The sequence below is a fragment of the Vicugna pacos genome, chromosome 4 (assembly GCF_048564905.1).
Source record: "Vicugna pacos chromosome 4, VicPac4, whole genome shotgun sequence".
Lineage (NCBI taxonomy): Eukaryota > Metazoa > Chordata > Mammalia > Artiodactyla > Camelidae > Vicugna > Vicugna pacos.
The window spans coordinates 60,900,362-60,920,357 of NC_132990.1; the positions used below are offsets into that span (position 1 = coordinate 60,900,362).

A 19,996-nucleotide genomic window follows, 5' to 3' on the forward strand; every position below is an offset into this window, starting at 1 on the left:
AATAGAAATTTCCACTTGTGACCATGAGAAAAAGGAGGGCCCAAGAATTACCCTCCTGCTGTAACAACTAGAAAACTGGGCACAATATATGAAACCACTCTTCTACAGAACAGGCAGCACAGGATTTGATCCCTAAGATGAGTGCTACCATCTCTCAGGTGTTCTACCTGGAGGCAGTTTCTCAACTGCAGTGAAGGGTAGGGAACCTAAACTGAGCCTGGCAATCTTGCTGAGTTGAGGAGAGACAGAAATCAGAGCTCAGGGAGGCTGAGGACATGAGAATAGTAGAAAGAACTTAACACCATTCATTGAAAAGATATGACAAATTTAATAATGTAAAATTTACAATATCCAGCATTCAATCAAATATTACTATATATAGGAAGAAGTGGGAACACACAAACCATACCTAGGAGAAAAATCAGTCAAGTCTTTCATTTCCAGACAATCTGGAGGGCCAGGTTTACTCTCCTGCTGGAAACAACCAAAAAACAGACAAATGATATAAATAATGTTTTGCAAGGTGCTGTATAACACACAAAGAAGAACAGTGATCTTTCAGAGATGGGAATCACAGTGAGCCTTACACATGCCCAGCTCACTGCCTTGAGAGAGTCCACGGGGCTGTAGTGCAGCAGGGGAGCATGCAGGCAGAGCCCAGGAGACTTGCTGAGTTGAGGAAATGGAGCTGAGTCTAGAGAGACCCAGGTGGCTAGAATTGTCGTAACAGAATATTTGAAAGTAAAGAGCTACACAGAAGGAGCCTGAGAGCACCGAAGATAGTCCCCCTCAAATATTCAGCTGAGTACTGCTCAACATCTGCATGTGAGGAAACTATCTGAGGCTGCTCCCCATGCCCCCGCCACCAAAAAACCTGAAAAAATTAGAGGTAATAGTACCTGGGGCTCACAGAGAACTGGAAGTAGTACCTCTTCCCACCAGTCAGACTGGAAAAACCTCAGGATTCATAGGGTAGAGTATTCAGAAAGGTCTTGCATCAGGTGTGGAAAACAATTAGCCATAGACTGAGCTTTGCTCTAATCCCACCCAACAAACCTTAAAAGCAAGACCCAGGTACATGAAAAGGTACTGGATATCACTAGTCATCAGGGAAATGCAAATTAAAACCAATGAGCTATCACCTCACACCTGTCAGAATGGCTGTTATCAAAAGATAAGAGATAACAAGTGTTGGTGAAGATGAGCAGAAAGGGGAACCCTTATGTACTGTTGGTAGGATTGAAAATTGGTGCATCCACTAAAAAAAAAAGAGTATGGAGGTTCCTCAAAAAATTAAAATAGAACTACTGTACAATATCCTTTATGTAAAAGAAATGAAAGCACTAAATTGAAAAGATGTATATACCCTTTTGATCATTGCAGCACTATTTACAATATCTGAGACAAAGAAGCAACCTAAGTGTCCATAGATGGATGAACAGATAAAGAATGCATACACACACACACACGAATATTATTCAGCCATAAAAAAGGACAGTTTGCCATTTACAACAACATGGATGGATCTAGAGGGTACCATGCTTAGTGAAATAAGTCAGACAGAGAAAGACTAATATCATACAATGTCACTTATATGTAGAATCTAAAAAAAAATCGCAAAAAACCTTATAGATACAGAGAACAGGTTCATGGTTGCTAGAAGCTGGGGGTGAGGGGTGTTGAAAGGGGCGAAGGTGGTCAAAGGCCTGGGGATGTAATGTATAGCTTAGGGACTATAGTTAATAATACTGTACTGTATATTTGAAAGCTGCTAAGAGAGTAAATCTTAAAAGTTATCATTATAAGACAAAGTTTTTTAATTATGTGTGGTGATGGATGTTGACTAGACTTACTGTGGTGATCATTTTGCAATATATACAAATATCAAATCATTATGTTACACACCTGTAACTAATGTAATAGTATAGTTAATTATATCTCAGTTTTTTAAAAAAACACAAGACCCGAAGTATCAAACAGTTTTCAGGTAACTTCACTGTGTCCCAGAAGAAACCTTAAGATTATTTAGGAGTATAAGAATATCCAGAACCCAAGAAATAAAACTCACAATGTCTGGCAACTAAAAAAAAATTATCACACAAGCAAAGAGGCAAGAAAGTGTATCACTTAAAGAACAAATCAATCAAAACCAACCCAGAACTGACACAGGTTTTAGAATTAGCAGACAGGGGCATTAAACAGTTATTATGAAGAAGATAAGAATGGGAAAAGATGCTCAGCTTCATTAGACATCAGGGAAATGCAAATCAAAACCACCTGGGATTCTACTTTAGATTCAGTAGAAAGACTAGAATAAAAAAGAAAAAAAAAAACCAGACAATAACAAGTGTTGATGAAGATGTGGAGAAACTAAAACCCTCATACACTCTGGTGGGAATGTAAAGTGATGCAGCTGCTTTGGAAAGTCTAGCCATTCCCCAAAATTTAAACATAGAGTTACTCTATCACCCAGCAATTCCATGTCTAGGTCAAACCTCAAGTTTAGTTTTTTCCAAAGAGGAAAGAAGAAGTCAAATCAGACCTCAAAATGTCATCTAAATAAGCAGAGTGTACACTGCCAGTCTTACACTCCGATCACTCTGTGTGATCTACTGTTTGTTCCCCTTGGTATTTTTTTTTCTTCACAAGTGTGACCTAATCCTCCCTGATCCATCTCCCTCAAGGTTTCTGTCTCATTGATTTATATATTTCTTAGCCTCATTCAGAAAATGGAGCATCTTGGAGTTCAATACCTATCTTTCTCAATAAAGAAAAATTTGGTAACTACAAAAATGAAGTCATTTTTATTGTCAGCAATGGTTACTTCAAGATTCAGTTTGTTTTCCTAACAGAATACTTGTAGTTCACAAGCATTTTCTCCACTTTCTTCATCCCCTAAACAAGATTATCACAAAGGGGAGTTTGAGGCATTCTCCAAAAGTAATTCTTGGTTTTACTTGTCTTATAACTCTTTCAAGTTTCAAAGATTACTAAGTAGATCCAGAACTTTGGGATTTGCCAAGCAAAATTAGTCTTTTTCTTATACTTTCTTTCCCATCTGGAGTCATCGACCCCATATGTAGTCTTACTTATCTTTGGTCATTTTCACATCACAGAAGCCAAGCTTGTAATCCCTGGTGAATTTAACATGGTAAATTTATTCAGAGTGGCTCATGAAGGAAAATAGTTTCTTGTAATGTCTTCATAACAAATTGAAGACCCTCCCTGGAAGAATAATCACCAACCAAAATTCAGTCTGAGAAAACTAAGGTGGCAGCCAACATGGACCAGAATGAACAGTTTCTTTAGTGCAAACAGTATAAATTTTGTGCTTAACATTTCTCCAGGAATTGCTTTGCTGTGATTTTTTTCTTTGAAATTTGTGCTATAAATCAAGAGAAATGTTCTGCACCCTAAGGCAGCTTGGTTCTCCTAACTCCAAGATTAATTCATTGCTTTAGTCCGCGTTTATCAGGTCATTGAATATCAAAAATACATTTGAAGCCTTCTGGTTGGGTCTTCAACATGAAGACCCAGTCATGTATGAGATGTAGTTCTTGCCTTCAGGAAGCTTTCAGTCCACTTTGAGAGACAGATAAAAGACTGTGCAATATGGAGAGGGCCATAATAAAATTTAAATTAAGTGCTGTGGGATCCCAAGTGAGAGAGTGATTTGCTTAGGGAAGGTGAGAAGCCTCTGTGTAGACAGCAGAATTGGAGCTCGATCTGAAATAATGAATAGAGGTTTTTCCAAATAGGTAAGATAGAAGAAAAAACATTCTAGGTAGAGGAAGTAGCATATGCAAAGACTTGGAAGCATGGAAGAGACTTGTGGTTTCTATGGATGACACAAATTTCAGTGAGGCTGGAAAGCAGAGTATAAAGAGAACAGAGTTAGCATAGAGAAATAGGGTGTATCAGTTACCTGTTGCTGCATAACAAATCATCCAAAGACCTAGTGGCTTAATACAACGTTCATTTTATTTGCTCATGATTATATGGATTTTTCTTAGCTCAGTGGTTCTTCTACTGGTCTCACTTGGGATACTCATGTGAGTGTGGTCATCTGTATATTAGATGGGAGGCAGCTTATCTCTGAGTCACATGTTCCTGAGGTCTAACTGGCCTTCTTATATGGCAACATCATGTACTACGATGATCAGAACCTGTAAGAACCTATAGTGAAAGCAGAATCCCTTGAAGCCTAGGTTTGGAATTCAGACATTGTTATTTCTACTCCATCCTATTGGCCAAATTAATCCATGGCCAGCACAGATTCCAAGGGTGGGAATATAGATTCTACTTCTTGATGGGTGGAGCAGAGGGGTATAGGAAAGGGGGAAAGATTGTTGTGGTTGTCTTTGCCAACGGGGAGGCAGATTGTGAAGACTTGCATACAAGATAAACAGTTTGGAATTTATCCTAAATGCAACAGGAAGCTATCAGAAGTTAGCTGTTTTGTTTTGTTTTGTTTTGTTTTGTTTTGTTTTTAAATACTAAGGGAATACGATTTTCTGCTCAGCACCACTTATTTAGGAACCATTCCTCTCCTACAATCCCCATGGTTACTGCAGAAGCCATTATGTTAATACAGTGACCCACTTTTGGGTCAGTTGTTTGGATCAAGAGTGGGCCAATCAGAATCCTTCCTTTATGTATTTTTTTCTACTGAAAATGACAGTTGGACTCTTGCCGATATCTGAAGCTGTAAGATATAATCCTAGGGGAGTGCTAGGTGCCTATGTTTTAAGCTACACAAAGAAAGCTGCTCTGTATAGAGAAGCAGAGATGAGAGTCCTGGTGGCCTTGAACTCCACTAATTCTGACATCCCCCTTTGCTTTGTTCAAGTTTGGTCCATCTCCTGTAGCCACAACTAATACAAAGAGACCTGCAAGTAGGGAGTTGCAATTCACAGCATAAAAATCTGAAGCCAGCTGAGTTGGGGTGTTATTGAGAAGTTATTTTAACTGGTCTTTTACTGGTATGTACAAAAGCTATTGTTTTTTATATTTTATTATGCAGTTAATCTACTCTTCCTGATGGCTTTTCAGCTGAATCTCTTGGACTTAGACCAACAATCTGATTATCAGAAAACAATTATATTTTGTCATTTCCCTTTCCTGTGTACACATATACATATGTGTGTATGTGTGTATAATTTTTTTTTTCTTGTCTTACTTGGTTGGCCAGAATCTCCAGAGCAGTATTATATAATAGCAGTAATATTCAGCATTCTCATCCTATTCCTGACTTCATAAAAAAGATTCTAATGTTTTCATCTTGGGTATAATTTTTATAGTTCATGTCTGTAAATTACTCTTCATCACAGTAAGAGGATTTTTTTCTTCCAATCTAAGTTAAATTTGAATGTTTTAAAATTTAAGATAGATACCACATTCTTTCAAATAATTTTTCAGTAATTATCAAGTGCACTTTATTTCTCCTTAATATATGAATAAGTCAATTATATTAAAGTATTTTATTAAGATTGAATCTCCTTACACTCTGCAATAATCCTTACTGGTCTTGGTGTACATTGCTTTCCTGCCATCCTGAATTTGCTTTGATAATGTAGGCAGCCCTTGTTTTGCTGGTACCATGTTAACTGCTACTTGTGCACATCAGAGCCATGTCCTCGCTTGCATTGTTCTAATGTGTACACATTTTGTTTAACATGGTGCTGTGCAAACCGAAAATTACCAGTATTCTACTTAGGGATGTTTACATTTATATTGATATACTTTGTTTTTTGGGATAATATCTGTAGAATGCTTCTTTTTTCCTATGCTCCCAAACTGTTTAAATACAAAAGAAAAACGGAATCGACTCCATAAAGTCATCTCTTTACGAGTGATACACTTCTTTGACAACCATTTCATTCTCTTTTCTTGTTTGGGGCTATTCAGATCTCTTACTTCTTACTGAACCAACCTTGATAATTTATATTTTGCTAAGAAATTGTTCAGGTTATTTAGATTTTCCGATTAATATGCATAAAGTTTATGATATTCTTTCATATTCTTTGTTCATTTCCTATGGTTATAGTCTTTCTCATTCCTAATATTGCTTATATGTATATTTCCTTTCCTCTTCTTTCTTTCTCTCTGTCAGATATACAAGGAGTTTGTCAACTTTGTAGGTCTTTTCAAAGATTACGTATTTTCATTTTTTATCTATCCCAATTTATATATTTTCTAGTTCATTCATTCACATTTTATTTTTGATTCACTCTACTATTTTTGAATTTGGTTTACTTTTTCTGGCCTTTTGGGTTGAATAATTTTTGCTTGTTTTCAATAAAGCTTTCTATCGAAGTCATTCAAGGCTATGATATTATTGGAATGTATTTAGCAACTTCTCCCACATTTTGATGTGTAATATTTTTAATCTCTAGTTCAGTTTTTATTTTCTCTTTGATCCAAGAGCGATTAGAAGAATGAATGTTACCTGTACAGTTTTTACTTTTAAAACGTTTTTAATCGAGACTTTCTTTTGTCCTAGAATGTGTATTCAGCCTAATCTGACTATAAGCAAGGTCTGATTTTATCCCCATAGCTGCCTTTTGCAATAAAACTTTCTTACCAGCCATCCTTTCTTCTTCTCCTAACATACCCAAATAAGGAGAGCTCTCTTAATTGTCAGTATTTCAGTAAGTTGTTCATATCTTTTGATATGGACAACCTGTAGATCATTAGGCCAGAGATATTTCAAGACCTATTCAGATAAATTCAAGTGAAAAATCAAGGACCATAAACTTGCTGTGGAAAATGGACATGTCAGTTGTCTTTCCCTTCCAGCACCATGTTTCATGCCAGTAGTGCGAAACAGTACATGCAGAGAGCAAGGAAATAAATGTTGAAATGATTCAGAGTTTGATAAGTTTAGTTCAGGAATTCTTCAGAGAGGATGGTTGAATTTTTTTGAAAGGGAGAGAAGGAAATGATTTGCTAGAAAAGAGAAGAAAGTGCTTTCTAAAGAGGAATAGTGAAAGTTATAAAGGCCAATGATAAAAATAATAATTATATATATATATATATGTTGTGTGTGTATTCATTACTATTTACCAACCCTTTCATATTCACTACTTTATTTAAGCATTACAGTAATTCTTTGAGAAGATATGATCATTATGTCTCATTTTGTTGCTTGAAACACTGAGGTTTAAAAAGACTAAGTGGAGCCAAGTGTGGAACCTAGATCTTCTGGCTTGAAGTTTACTATTCTTTCCATGGTACCGTGCTAAGGAGCCAATCTAGAGGGCTGTCCACTGTACAGCCCCCAGTGAGGATCAGGAGAAGGAAGGAGGGGTCTGGCTACTTGAGTGTCCTCAAATGTGTAACCTCAGTGTTTGTCTCATTTGAGATCCCGGCAGTGAAGTTGAACGAGCTGCTCGAGAACTTTTATGTCACCGTTAAGAAGAGTGATGGCTCAGACTTCCTGGCCACGTCGCTCCACGCCATCCGCAGAGGCCTGGACCGCATCCTGAAGAATGCAGGTGTGGGCTTTTCTATCACCAGCAGCACCTTCAGCTCTTCCACCAAGAAACTTAAGGAGAAGCTGTGGGTGCTGAGTAAGGCAGGAATGTCAGGGGCCCGTTCTCGCAATATCGTCTACTTCTCCCTTTCAGACGAGGAGGAGATGTGGCAGGCAGGGTGTCTGGGGGATGACAGTCCTATCACGCTGCTGTCCACTGTGGTTAAGTACAACAGCCAGTACCTGAATATGCGGACGCTGCAGGAGCACGCAGATCTGATGTATGGTGACATCGAGCTGCTCAAAGACCCACAAAACCAGCCCTATTTTGCCCGGACAGACAGTGTGAAGAGGGAGAGTCGGAGTGGCTCCACCAGAGTGTGTCATGGGAAGATATACCACGAGCACTCCAGGGGACACAAACAGTGCCCGTACTGCCTCCTCTACAAGTACATGTACATCCACCGGCCACCCACCCAAATGGAGGCCAAGTCCCCTTTCTACCTTACGGCCAGGAAGGAGGCCACGGACATGGGCAGCGTGTGGTATGAGGAGCAGAGGATGGGACTGCGGTCCCTGCGGGGGATTGTCCCCAACTTAGCCAAGAAGGTCAAGCTGGACAACTGTGAGAACTTCACCTTTGTCTCATTTACTCAGGTGTCCAGGAGGCTCGGCTCCCACAGCTGCTGCCAGTGAGTCTTCCCTGGGTCCTGGCCGCTGCCCTGCTCACCCTCACAGGAGGAGCTCCCTCCGCAGCCAAGGCCCAAGCTCAGAGGTGGCAGGGATGACCGTGACTTCATGGTCAGGCTGGCCCCTGTCAGTGTGACCTGCTATTTCTTTGACTTTGGGTTTTTTTTTAACTGAAAGTAGAGGAGTCTGAATATTTAGGATGTTTTATCCAAATGTGTGTCACCTTTGCTAAATTATAGAATCTAATACAATGTATACATTGCTACATACACAAGAGTGAAGTTCATTTTATCTAGTGCCTTTTTAGCACAGATTTTCTCAAAAAAAAAAAGGAAAAAAAACTGTTTAAAGTAGTCATTAAAAAAAAAATCCCAGTAGCCTAGTAGCTTTAGAATGTTATGAAGACTATAAACGCTTTGTGGAATTACACTTACAGTAAGAAACTAGGATGAGGGAGGCAGACATGTTAATTGTTTCCAGGAGAAAAATTGCACTTGGCACTCCTCTTTCTGTTTTGTTGATGAATAACTTGGTCCTGCAAATCAGGCAGCCTTGCCTGATGGAAGGTCCTGGAGCTACACTCAGTCATGCTGGTAGGAAGGCGGGGGCCGCTCCGACGGCTCTCAGCACTGGGAGGAACTTAATCTCTGCATCAGTGGAGACAGTTTTATGAAAAAAGATTAATGCACCAAACGGTGTTTGTGAGAAAAGGCTTCCAGTGAACTGGATGGCTTGTACCATGGGGGAATTTCCAGTAGTGAAAGAAAGCGGCTTGGAAAAGCAGCCTGTGATATAAATGTAAAAACCTCCCAAAGCAGAAGTGCCTATGTTTTCTTTCTCAGTGTCATGTGAAAGCTGTTTTCATTTGAACATTTTTTAGAATTTTTTAAATCTGTTCTTTGTGTCATACAGTTATTCCATCAGTATATAACACTGGATCTGTAAAACAACTGAAGGTAATTTTCAGGCTTCACCAGGAAAATTCAACAAAACAAGCTGCAAAGCAAACATCTCAAAATGTGTTTATTAAAGAGTTTTGAAATGTTTATGTCAAAGTATGACTTTTTCAGCCACAAGAGATATCATCACTTTAGGTTGGCACCAATGCTTGGGACACAGTGATGTGGGCAACCTACCAGGTAAGCAAACCCAGCATTAAGGACGTGGTTGTAAAAACTCAGAGTATGGTGATAGGTTCTTAATGCAGTTTAGAAATCATTTCACGCAGGTGAGATTCAGCCTGACCCCGTGTTATTGACACATTAACAGAATTTCCTATTAACTACTCTCAATGATAAGTGAAAAAAGGAGCCCAAAGAATGCTAATTAATAATAATAATTTCTAGGGATCTTTATTTTGTATTTGAGGAAAGACTGTTACAACTTCGTACCATTTTGTTCCTGTGTATGCCTTCTAATCCACAATTAAAATCCCAATAGACGTTCATTTTGCCAGAGTCCTAGAATCAGTTCTATTTCTTTCTCAAAGCATTGTTTTTGTATTCATTTGGATTAATTGTTTTTAAAAATTATCCACTAGTCATTGAAATATGTAATACTTCCTTTACCAGAGAAGACTCAACCAATGCTGCCTTAAGGTTTAATGTTGTTCCCTTTTTAGTTACTACACATTTATAATTGTTTTCTAGTTAATCTTTCTTGAATATAGATTAACTTTGGTGTTTCCCCATCTGTATATAAGTAACAGGTAATGTTCAATAATCAATGTTATGACTCAATACTGCATACTGTTCTGTTATGGTTTCCTATAGTGATTTTAGGGTTTTGATTAAAAAGAGACACAAAACACTGGATACAGTTCCCTTTTGATTGCTGAACACCCAAAGGAGATTGTGTTTGTCGAAAGCAAATGGTCATTTTTCTGGTCAGTTCTGCACTTAAACAGAAATAGAACCTGTGTGAACTGCTGGCCAGTGCCTGCAGCCTAGTTACTACAGCCTCCATTTTTATTTTAAATAGGTTCAAGAAGAAATTGCCGTTAGGTATGACTGGGATCTTTTCAGATTTTAACATTTCCAGAAGTAGCAATAACTGATCCAGAGGCTGTAAGCTTTCTGTTGATAGTGGCTTTTCATCAGCTGAATACCCGTCTTTGCCTCAGACTTGTCGCTTATTACCTGTTTGATATACTTTCAGTCCTCAGAGTTCTGAAGTGAATGATGATAATTTAAAGCCAGGAGGTAGAATCTCCAGTGATACCTGATGGAAGGAGACAATTGTATCTCATCCTCCTAAATGCCGTTCATTACACGCCTCCTTGGGGAATGGGAGTGAGAAAGAAAACACATTTATCAAGTGCTGCTCTGCCACCCATTGTCCTAGGTACTGTGTCTGTTACGTATTTGTGTGTAGGTGTGTGTGTGTGTAGATGCACACACACACTCTAAGTGCACATGTGGTAACACCTAGTAAACCTGCTAACATGGCAAAGCTCCTGTCCCTCCATATGGCCATGTCCGTGCTCGGAGGATCTGATGGAGACCAGAGTAGCTCATTCTGGTTGGCCATCAGCTGAGGCTCTCCACCACACCCCATGAAGACACCAGGATGCTCTTCTCTGAGCCTAAGCCAGGAGAAAGGAGAACCCCAAGAGGAGAAAGAGGGAGGTTAAGAGTGTTTTCTCCACTTACCTTTAGTTTTTTTTGTTTTTTTGTTTTTAACTTGAAAGTGGGAATGAATATCAGGAATTTGCAAGTTGGGCTCTGAGTCAGGAGTGGTGGTGCTGTGGGGGTTACAGGAGGACCTGGGGAGTCCTTTGGGCGAGCTCCTGCCCACAGCATCCTCTGCATCTGCTCTGAGGGGAGCCCTGCTTGCTTGGTACCTCCTCCCCAGAAAGTAGCTGGTCTCCCTTGGAAGTTTATTCCGGCAGAGATGATAGGGGTGTCAGCTTGAAGGGTGTGAGTCAGTGAAATGTAAAGGGTTTAGCGCAGCACTAGGCACATAGTAATTATGCAATAAATCTTAGCTTTAACTTTTGGTTAAAGTAATAATATTATTCAACGAATTTGCATTACACCACCTATTTCTTCCATTATGGAGATTCTCCTTTAAAACTGTTAACTTGAAGAGGAAACCAAACCTGATAATCTGGTCACATTTATACCCATAAATTCTACCTCCAACATATCCAAGCCCTGATACCTCAGATATAAGCAAAAACAATGAAAGGAGAGGGAAGCCCTAAGAGGCTTTCTGAGAAAGCTTCTCCATTGTTTAGAGTGTTTGCAAAGGGGAGTATTATGGGAAAACCTTACCAAAGTTGTGAAAGAAATGGTCTCCTTGTTCGTATGCCATTTCCCAGCCTTCCTTGGAGTATACGCTGTAGTGATCTGCCCTGACTGATAAATGGTGTTTGTGAAGTGTGGAATTCTGTTACTTTGATTTTTTGTTTTAATTCAACCTTACTAAAAGCGTCAAGTGCCATACCCCGCCTCTCAGTGTGTTCATACACAGCTGTTGGGAGAATCTGGACAAAATCATCCTCCTGTGGAAGTGGAAGCCTCTGGCTATAGAAGCAGGGTTACTAGACTGGGAACATCTTCGCTACTCACTTGGCAAATGCTTGTCTCACTTTCCTCAGCTGTAAAGTGAGATCATTGGAACGGATGTCTCCAAAGTGAACAGTGTTACATTTCTGCAAGTCCTCAAGGCCATATAATCAGGAAGTGGCAAAACTGGGAGGCGGAATTCCTAATTCCTCAAGATCATGTACTGAACCTCCCAAATTCTCATTTCTTGCTATGTTGGAATGCTTTCTTCAGGAATAACAGTTTTCTTGAATTTTCAAGTTTCATGACTCCTTAAATTATTTTGCTATCTCTATAGACAGAAGAATGTTGATTGTTTTTCTCCGATTAGGTTAACACTGACCACATTGTTACCACTTAAAGTGAACAGAATGTTTAAATATTACACTTACCAGACATGCATCCCTTTGTTACTTCTATTGAAATCTGGATTGCTAACCGTTTTTGATCTAGTAACCAAGTTACCTTTAGGCATCAAGAAATGCTCACAATGAAAACCTCAGAGAAGAGTAACCTCATTTTCTCTAGTGAGCTCCAAATCTTTGTTGTGTTTCCCATATAAATTATCACCTTAGCAAAGACATGAGTGGAGGGAGAGATTGGTGACTTAAGGCCAAACTCCCTTTCTGAGAAAAGAGGAGACCATGTGGGGTGAAAAACTAGCTTATCTCTGGAAAGTCCAAGGTGTTCTGTATCCACGTATCCTGACGTCACAGGATTTCCCAGACTCCTTTGAGGAAGGCTATACATCCTTCTGGCAAAGTTCGCCTATTATTATTGTGATTTTTGAGTACTTATGGATCTTTACAGCCCAGGAAATCCAGAGAAGTTCCCCCATGTTGAATTGTTGATCAGAATCAGATTTTCATGCTCAATTAAAGTGCTTTATTATTTATCTGGTGCAGCCCATACGGAATTTAGTATTTTAGGAAATATTTATTAAGACCGAAAAAAGGTCACTGGATTATACGTAGATGCACGTTGCTTCCATTACTGTTAATAGGAATTAGATAGAACCCTCTCCTTCACTGAGATGAGAATGGGCTCCTAAACATTTTATGGTCAGTATGACTGATTTGATTAATTTACATTTAACTTTCACGAAGATTCAGATTTGACTAACACTAACTGTGGTAAGTGCTTTCTCACAGCTGCCTCATAGTCTCATTAATTCTCACAACAACTCTGCAATGTGGGTCTAATTATTCCTGTTTTACTTATGGAAAAACCAAGGCTAAGAGAAGTTAAATACATTTCCCCAAGTCTCACAGAGCTAATAAGTTGGAGGACTTAAGTTTGAACCCAGGTCTTCTGATTCCAAATCCAGGCCTAAATCCATTAGACTAAATTGCCTTCTTCAGGCCCACAGAGATCCACTGATGACAGAGTTTTTAAAAAATTAAATACAGTTTCTATTTGTTTGGGAAATATTTTATTTTTCAAGCTGTACTGTGTCACACCTTATATGCACTGTCTTATTAATTCAATATATTGATATAATTCAGTAGTTCCTAGAAAGCCTGATGGTTTTCTATGAATGAATATAACATTTTCTGCCTACTGAGAACCTTCTGTGTTTAGCCAATAAATAACTTGTATTATCTGTTGTCTACCCAAAAGGGCAGATAGCCATGCCAGTCTGTTCTAATAAAAGTCAAGTCGTTTACAAATGGCACCTGTTTTGACATTATTATCATTCCTTAAAATGTAAAGGACTCCTAACCTGTGTCACAATCACACGCTCAGGGTTTTACTTTCACTTTTTAATTTTGGTGTCAGGCGATTTTTATAATCTTTAGACTAACACACCCTCATAGCAAAATATACTTATTTAGTCATTTGCTTTCTATTCTTTCTTTCATCAGGGCATGTTTTTCTGTCTTGGGACTTAAAAAATAGGAGGTTATAGGAAACTCTGAAATAACCTAGGCAAATTCCCCTGTTTCACCAATAAGAAAACTGAAGCCTAGAGGTACTAAAGGGCCCATCCAAGGTCAGCAAGACCTTGTAGATTCAGGACTAGAAAATTAGTCTAGAGTCTTTCCTCCATACCATAGCTGGAAGATTTGGATTTTTACAAATTAATTAATGGAGTTGCATCTGGCAGAACAACATCTGGCTAGCAGAAACCCCAGGCGAGCTCCTGCCCTTTCAGAAAAACACTCGTAAAACCCAGAAGGCCAAGTCTGAATTCTAGAATCTAGAAGGAATCGATATAGTGGATGAGGTATTTGGAGGTGGACTGGGGCAAAACCTTTCACATTGTAGCTCACTGTTTTCTCTGGCTTCACGTCATGAAACAGTTTCTGTGAAATAAGAAATCGGAAAGATACTTAATACTTGTTCTCCTTAACCATGTCTGTCTCCTTCCTCAGCGCTCTGGAGCCAGAGAAATCACTGGCCGATCCTTTCCCTTAACCAGATGCCACACCATGAAGTGAACAGGTTCTCTGTCCCACCCACCTCTTCCATCCAGTCTGACTCCAAATCCTAGGGCTCCAGTGTGAGCAGAAAGCAGAGAGGATCTATTGGAGGCCTAGTGCATTCTAAGAAAAACATCCTTCAGGAGAGGGCGGGGACGATAAATAACCAGGTAGCAGAACATGCAAATATTGTGAGTTTTTTCATGTGTGGTTTTGGTTCAGAGATTCAGAAAACCAGGCAATGGGAAGGGAAAGGAAGCTACTTACAGAAAAGTATTAAACTAGAAATTGGACTTGGAAATATGCACGTCTCCTTGCCATCAACCTGTGCATGCAAAACAGAGATTCGACAAACACTCCAGTGGACAGATAGCACAGCCAAAGGCCAATACTGGGTTGGAGAAGAAAGGACCACGTTTTAAGGATGAGTACAGAGAAAACAAAATGGGGCATTTAATAAAGTATGACTGAACCAGGGAAAACAAACAGCTTCCAGGACACTTGAAAATGAAAGTGGTCTACTGCAAGAAACAAGAAAATTTGAGAGTTTTCTTTGTCCTAATTGAAGGAACAGAAGAATTGCTTCTATGCAGCAACAGTAAAGTTACCTTAAAATGAGAGCAGGTTAGGAGGAAAAGACAACAGAATAAGATGAAAAAGAAGGTAGGCTTTCAAGGGAGTTGAAAACACAATAGCAGATTAAAATCCACATTGGAAGCAAGAAAGAACAATACTGATGCTTAAGAAAAACCCATTGTGAAGGACCAACTTGGGACTTTCTTCCTAATGTTCTTTCAAAAGAAACGAGATGAAAATAATGGGGAAGGACGATGGATTCAAAAAACAGAACATTAGCTAACATTACAGACATATGCTTTCCTGATGAAAAGACTATATTGAGAAAAGGATTATTAGATTATAAAAATGAAATTTTTCCTGAACAGAATGAAAATCTGTGTATTTAGATTGAAAGATCTCACTGCCTTCCAGGCAAAAAAAAACAGAAAAGTGAAAGAGACCTGCACGGAATCACTTCCGGGCAGAATGTTAAACTACCGAGACAGAGGCTGAAAACTCCCGCCAGCATCCAGTCAGACCTCAACCAGTTTCCTATCAGAAAACAAAAGAGCATTCTGGCTCCAGACTTCTACGCTACAGCACCAAATGCCAGGAGACAATAGGGAATTCTGAGGGGAAGAGCTGTGACTTTGGGATTTGATACATGTTTTATATGTAAAGAGACAGAAAATGTATTTAGTTATGACAAGCCTTCAGGAAATAAATCATCTATATACTGCTCTTATAAATTATACTGCAACCTACAAAGCTGGGTTGAATTTTTTTTTTTTTTTGCTTAATATCATAAATGCCCAAAGTCCTCGCTGAAGTAAATGCGGAGTCACGACAGGAGCTACCACTCAGCAATGCAAACAAAACAGAGAAGGGAGAGAAAACATTCTCAGGCCAAACCTAGAAATTAGGCCAAAGCAGAACGTGAAACCGTAAGCAGGGCGCAGTCTAGGCAAGGGTGCGGGCTTGGCAGAGGACGGACTGAGGTGGTCACTGTGCGTTTGCGAGTATGTGACTTCTGGCCATATTATCTCTTTAAAATCATACCTGTCTTTCTTCTAGTGCAAAATGATGTGATACCCCAGAGTCCCTTGAAATATTGATTATTGGTTATAATCAATCAATGATTGATTATATGAGAAAATGTACCTAAAAACAATTGCCATCTCACAGTGTTGTATTTCTTCATGTTTATTACTAAAGCAATGCATGATGAGTGTAGTAAAAACAGTCCAGATACCTTTTTCACAAGTAAAATTTAAATTGCTCTGTTTTCCCTACTACCTAAAACATTCTATCCTGAAAGGGTCCTATGCTTCCAAGTGAGAAAAGGCAGGGGGTCCCCGCGTTTGTTTTGGGGTCTGATGGCCCAGACTAGAGTTTGTCGAGCCATCCCACGTGCTTCTCCACCCTCCCCAAACTCAGAATTGACAACAGGTGCAAAATTAGAAAATTACAGAAGATACATCAGTGCTTTAACAAGAAATCAGGAGGAATGAAACTTGTTTAGGCTAAACATGCAAGAAAAGTTCAGTTTCAACAGCAGGAAGCTGGCTGGGAGCAGTGAGGTGCTTTCCTTAGCTGTACTTGAAGTTTGGTGGAACTGTGTTTAAATTCAGATACTAAGGGACTAAAAGCAGTAAAAACAAGCAAACAAAACAAAAAAGCACTGATTTAATTACTTCTGGAGTCTACAGTGTCGGTGTTGGAACTAAAGCTGGGTGGTTTTGTTTGGGTTTTCATTTGCTTGCACTGGACAGACTTGAAAACACACAGGAATGTTGCGTGTCCTTGGCCTTGCCCAGTTCCTTCCTGGGAGTGTAAAGGTTTTATCTGGACCCCAAGTGGTCTTGGCAATTTAAGCTGGAAATTAAATTTTCAACACCACCAACACGTTTGCTTTAAATTTAGCAATAGAATAGTGAATGGGTTGCTTCGTTCTCCCTTCTCAAGCACAGCAAACCTCTTCCAGATGGAGGCAGTCCCTTCTCGATAAGTTCCAAGGATAACTTTTCCCAGGGTCTTCTCTTGCGTGGCTGTGACTAACAAGAGTCTGTTCGCTTTAACTACTTGGAGAAGAAACACATTTAAAATTTTAATATTTTCTGTGTGGCTATATGTTCCAAGTGACAAAACTGTGTCCTGATGTTTTCACTGTTCCGGATTTTTTTTTTTTTTGTAGAGGAGGATATCCACAATTTCCTAACACTGGAACCATCATTGTGAATGATATAGGAAATGGTCAGTAACTTGAATTATTTTATTGTACCGTTTTCAACTGTTTCTTTCTTCTCCCAGTGATGCCTGCACGTGTACACCATGCATGTGCACATGGGATCACACGAGTGGGAAAGCACATACAGCCTCTCTTTTCTGTCATAGGGTGTCAATTTCTTGTTCATCTGGGCCAGCCCTCTGGTTGATAGTCGGGTAGAGTCTTAACAGTTTGCAAGTTTGGGGGTTATTTTTTAAAGTTGTTGTTATCGTTGTTTGGTTTGGTTTATGTACATGCAGCTTGACTGTTTAACCCAGATTTTTGAAAATAAAGAAAATGTTAATGTATATTTTATGTCTGTTTTATTAAAATAACTTAATTATTTTAACTTCATCAGTGGTATATATGGTTTCTGAATGTTTTTTATTTTAGTATCACATTCCTGGAACTAATGTTTTCCTTTCTACTTTGCAAAACGTTAGGAAATTTGAGCAGTTCTGTACCTGTATTCTATGCTTCTGAGCTAGTGCTCTGGGTGGAATAGCTCTGACTGACCCGTCCTCTCGTTCTCTGACTTGGATTCCCTCAGTGGGCAGACTGAGAGCCTGTTTGGAAAGCCCTCATGGTGATTGTATATTGACCACAGTCTATACGACTCTGATGTTTTTAAATTAGTGCTTTAAATCAGTACTCATGGCTTTTGGAGAGTGCGTTTAATCCTAAAGCCTTTTAAAGTTGAAATTTACTATATAGCAGCTACAATCATTCTTAAACAAATTTCTGAAAAATATTTAAGAATGAATATAATGGTGATAATGGTGAAAGGATGAAAGATTTCATTCACAATTATTGACCTTAAGGCAAATTTAATCTCTTCTCATTGTTTTGCTCAGAGCAATGATTTTTAGAATTTTTAGGCTCCTGAACAGTTAAAAACTTTGATGAGAGGTATAGATCATTTTCTCAAGAAGATGCATATGTGCAATGCAGCATGACATATGTGAACCCAGGTTTTAAAACTCCTTCACTAGATTTTTTTTAAGAGTTGTCTTTTTGAGATGTATGCTGAAATATCTAAGGATTTGCTTCAAAATAATCCAGAGAGGTAGAGAAAGTGGAGGTGGTTAAACTGGCCTTGGGTGGGTAATTGCTAAAGCAGCTCAGAGGGTACATGAGAGTTCATTAGACTCTTCTCTGTTTCTTTGTAAATCTTTGAAATTTTCTACAAGGCAGAGTTTAAAATAAACACACAAAAAGCTCTTGTACTAGAGAATCCACAACCCTTCTCACCAATCTTGTAGACTCACAGGATCTTCAGTGAAAGAAAGGACCTGAGGAGAGATAAGAGTAATGATGCAGGAAAGATCCTCTAGGTTAGCCAAGGTCGATTTGCAAGTGAGAATGCTGGGTTGTAGCAGTAATCGCAAGAACCAGTGAAATTTGAATTATCAACTGTTAATATGGCCTTGTTTGTATCTATCGGATGGGAGCACATTTTGTCTATCCCTTTAATGCAGAGAGTAGGTCTGTGAAAATCTTGTTGATTCCAGCAGCGTTCGTTGTGACACACAGGCTGAGATGCGCTCCATCCTGCTGAAAGTACCGTGAGCCCAGGGTGGCATGTGGCCTTCTAGGCCTTGAGGACAAACACTCCTCATGGCATTGCTCTGGAAACCACGTGCTACTGAAACCCTGAAAGAATGAGAGAACCTGCAGGCGAGGACCAGCAAGGGATGCGGTGTGTAGGGTAGATGCCTGCCCGCTCTCACTCAGGTGACATTATTTCCCAGGTCCTGAGGACATCGCTCATGACTGGTACATTTTGGCTTGTTTCAGTCTATTCTGTCTCCTTTTTCACGCCCTCTCCCAGATTAGGACCCGGAGCCCCAGAAATTGTGCAGACCATCTTACTTCTCCAGTGCATTTCCTTTTCCATTGCTTCTTTCAGTTTCCCTCTTTTCTTTCTTCCTCTGCTTAGGAGCATTTTCACTACCATTTGCTGGTAGGACACCAGGGACAGATGTGAAAGACATTAAACAAGATATATTTCAGCAATAAACGATATTCTTGTATTTCTCAGGGGACCCCAAAGAAATAAGGATGAGAAATAAAAATTCCTGCTGGAGTATTTACAAGGTACTCAGCTGTTGAAGTGTTCACAATGCAATCAAGGAAGTAATTTAGCGCATTTCTAATACACTTAAGTATGGCAATAATATGTAAGAGTTTGGTCAGATTGAAAGAACCCGGTGAATCTTTCAGGACATTATTAAAGAACCGAACCCCAACAAATAACATTTTTGACAGCTGACAGTTAATATTGTACTTCCTGTGGTTTGTTGTGGTCTGTACCTAGGATAATGGCTCAGAATTGAGGGGATGCGATTTGACCTCCCCCCAGGCAGGGAGCAGTGTGATCTGGATGCTTCCTTTTGTCCTGTATTCTCAGGACGTGTGGACTCGGCATAGTTCACAATCATGCATTTCTCCTCAGTGTAAGTACCCGGCCAGGGCACCGCTTCCCAAGTGTAAGTCATTCTTGTACCTCCTTCACAATGTTGTGGCAGCAGAGGCCACTTGTTCTATTATTTATTTGCTGTTTTCTTTAAATTGGTTCATATTTTTAATTTGAATTTATCTTTTTTTTTCCTGTTTAGGGGGGTGGTAATTAGGCTTTTAATTTATTTATATGGAGGTAGTGGGGATTGAACCCACGTCCTTGTGCATGCTAGGCACACACTCCACCCCTAAGCTATACCCTCCTCCTTAACCTGAATTTATTTAAAAGCAAAAAAAAAAAAAAAAAAAAAAAAACCTTTTTTAAAAAGCAGGGTTCCTGGAGTCAAAGCCCTCAGGTTCAAATCCTTACTAGCTCTGTGACTGTGGGCAAGTTATTCGACCTCTCTGTTCCTCAATTTCTTCATGTTTAAAAAGGAGATATCAGTAATAATATGTGCTTTGTCAGGTTGTGGTGGGGATTAAGTAAGAATATTAATACATATAAAGCACTTAAAACAATAGCTGGTGCATAGCAACTGCCAAAAAATAACTGTTAGCTGTGGTTATTCACATTACT

The 19,996-nt window shown here is 39.2% G+C and overlaps 2 protein-coding genes across 6 annotated transcripts in view; both read left to right on the forward strand.

Annotated features, from left to right (window-relative positions):
* The window catches only part of KIAA1958 (KIAA1958 ortholog), a 160,629-nt gene that overhangs the window by 104,166 nt on the left and 36,467 nt on the right, over positions 1–19,996 (forward strand). For 2 of the 5 annotated variants that reach the window (XM_072959938.1, XM_072959937.1), the window contains one exon: positions 7,364–17,267. The exons of the other annotated variants lie outside the window; for them this stretch is intronic. In XM_072959938.1, the coding sequence (XP_072816039.1) occupies positions 7,364–8,170 (807 nt within the window). In that variant the 3' untranslated portion in view covers positions 8,171–17,267. Of the gene's footprint in view, positions 1–7,363; positions 17,268–19,996 lie in introns of those variants that run through there. 5 annotated transcript variants of the gene reach the window in all.
* The window catches only part of SLC31A2 (solute carrier family 31 member 2), a 445,176-nt gene that overhangs the window by 103,740 nt on the left and 321,440 nt on the right, over positions 1–19,996 (forward strand). The window lies entirely within an intron of this gene.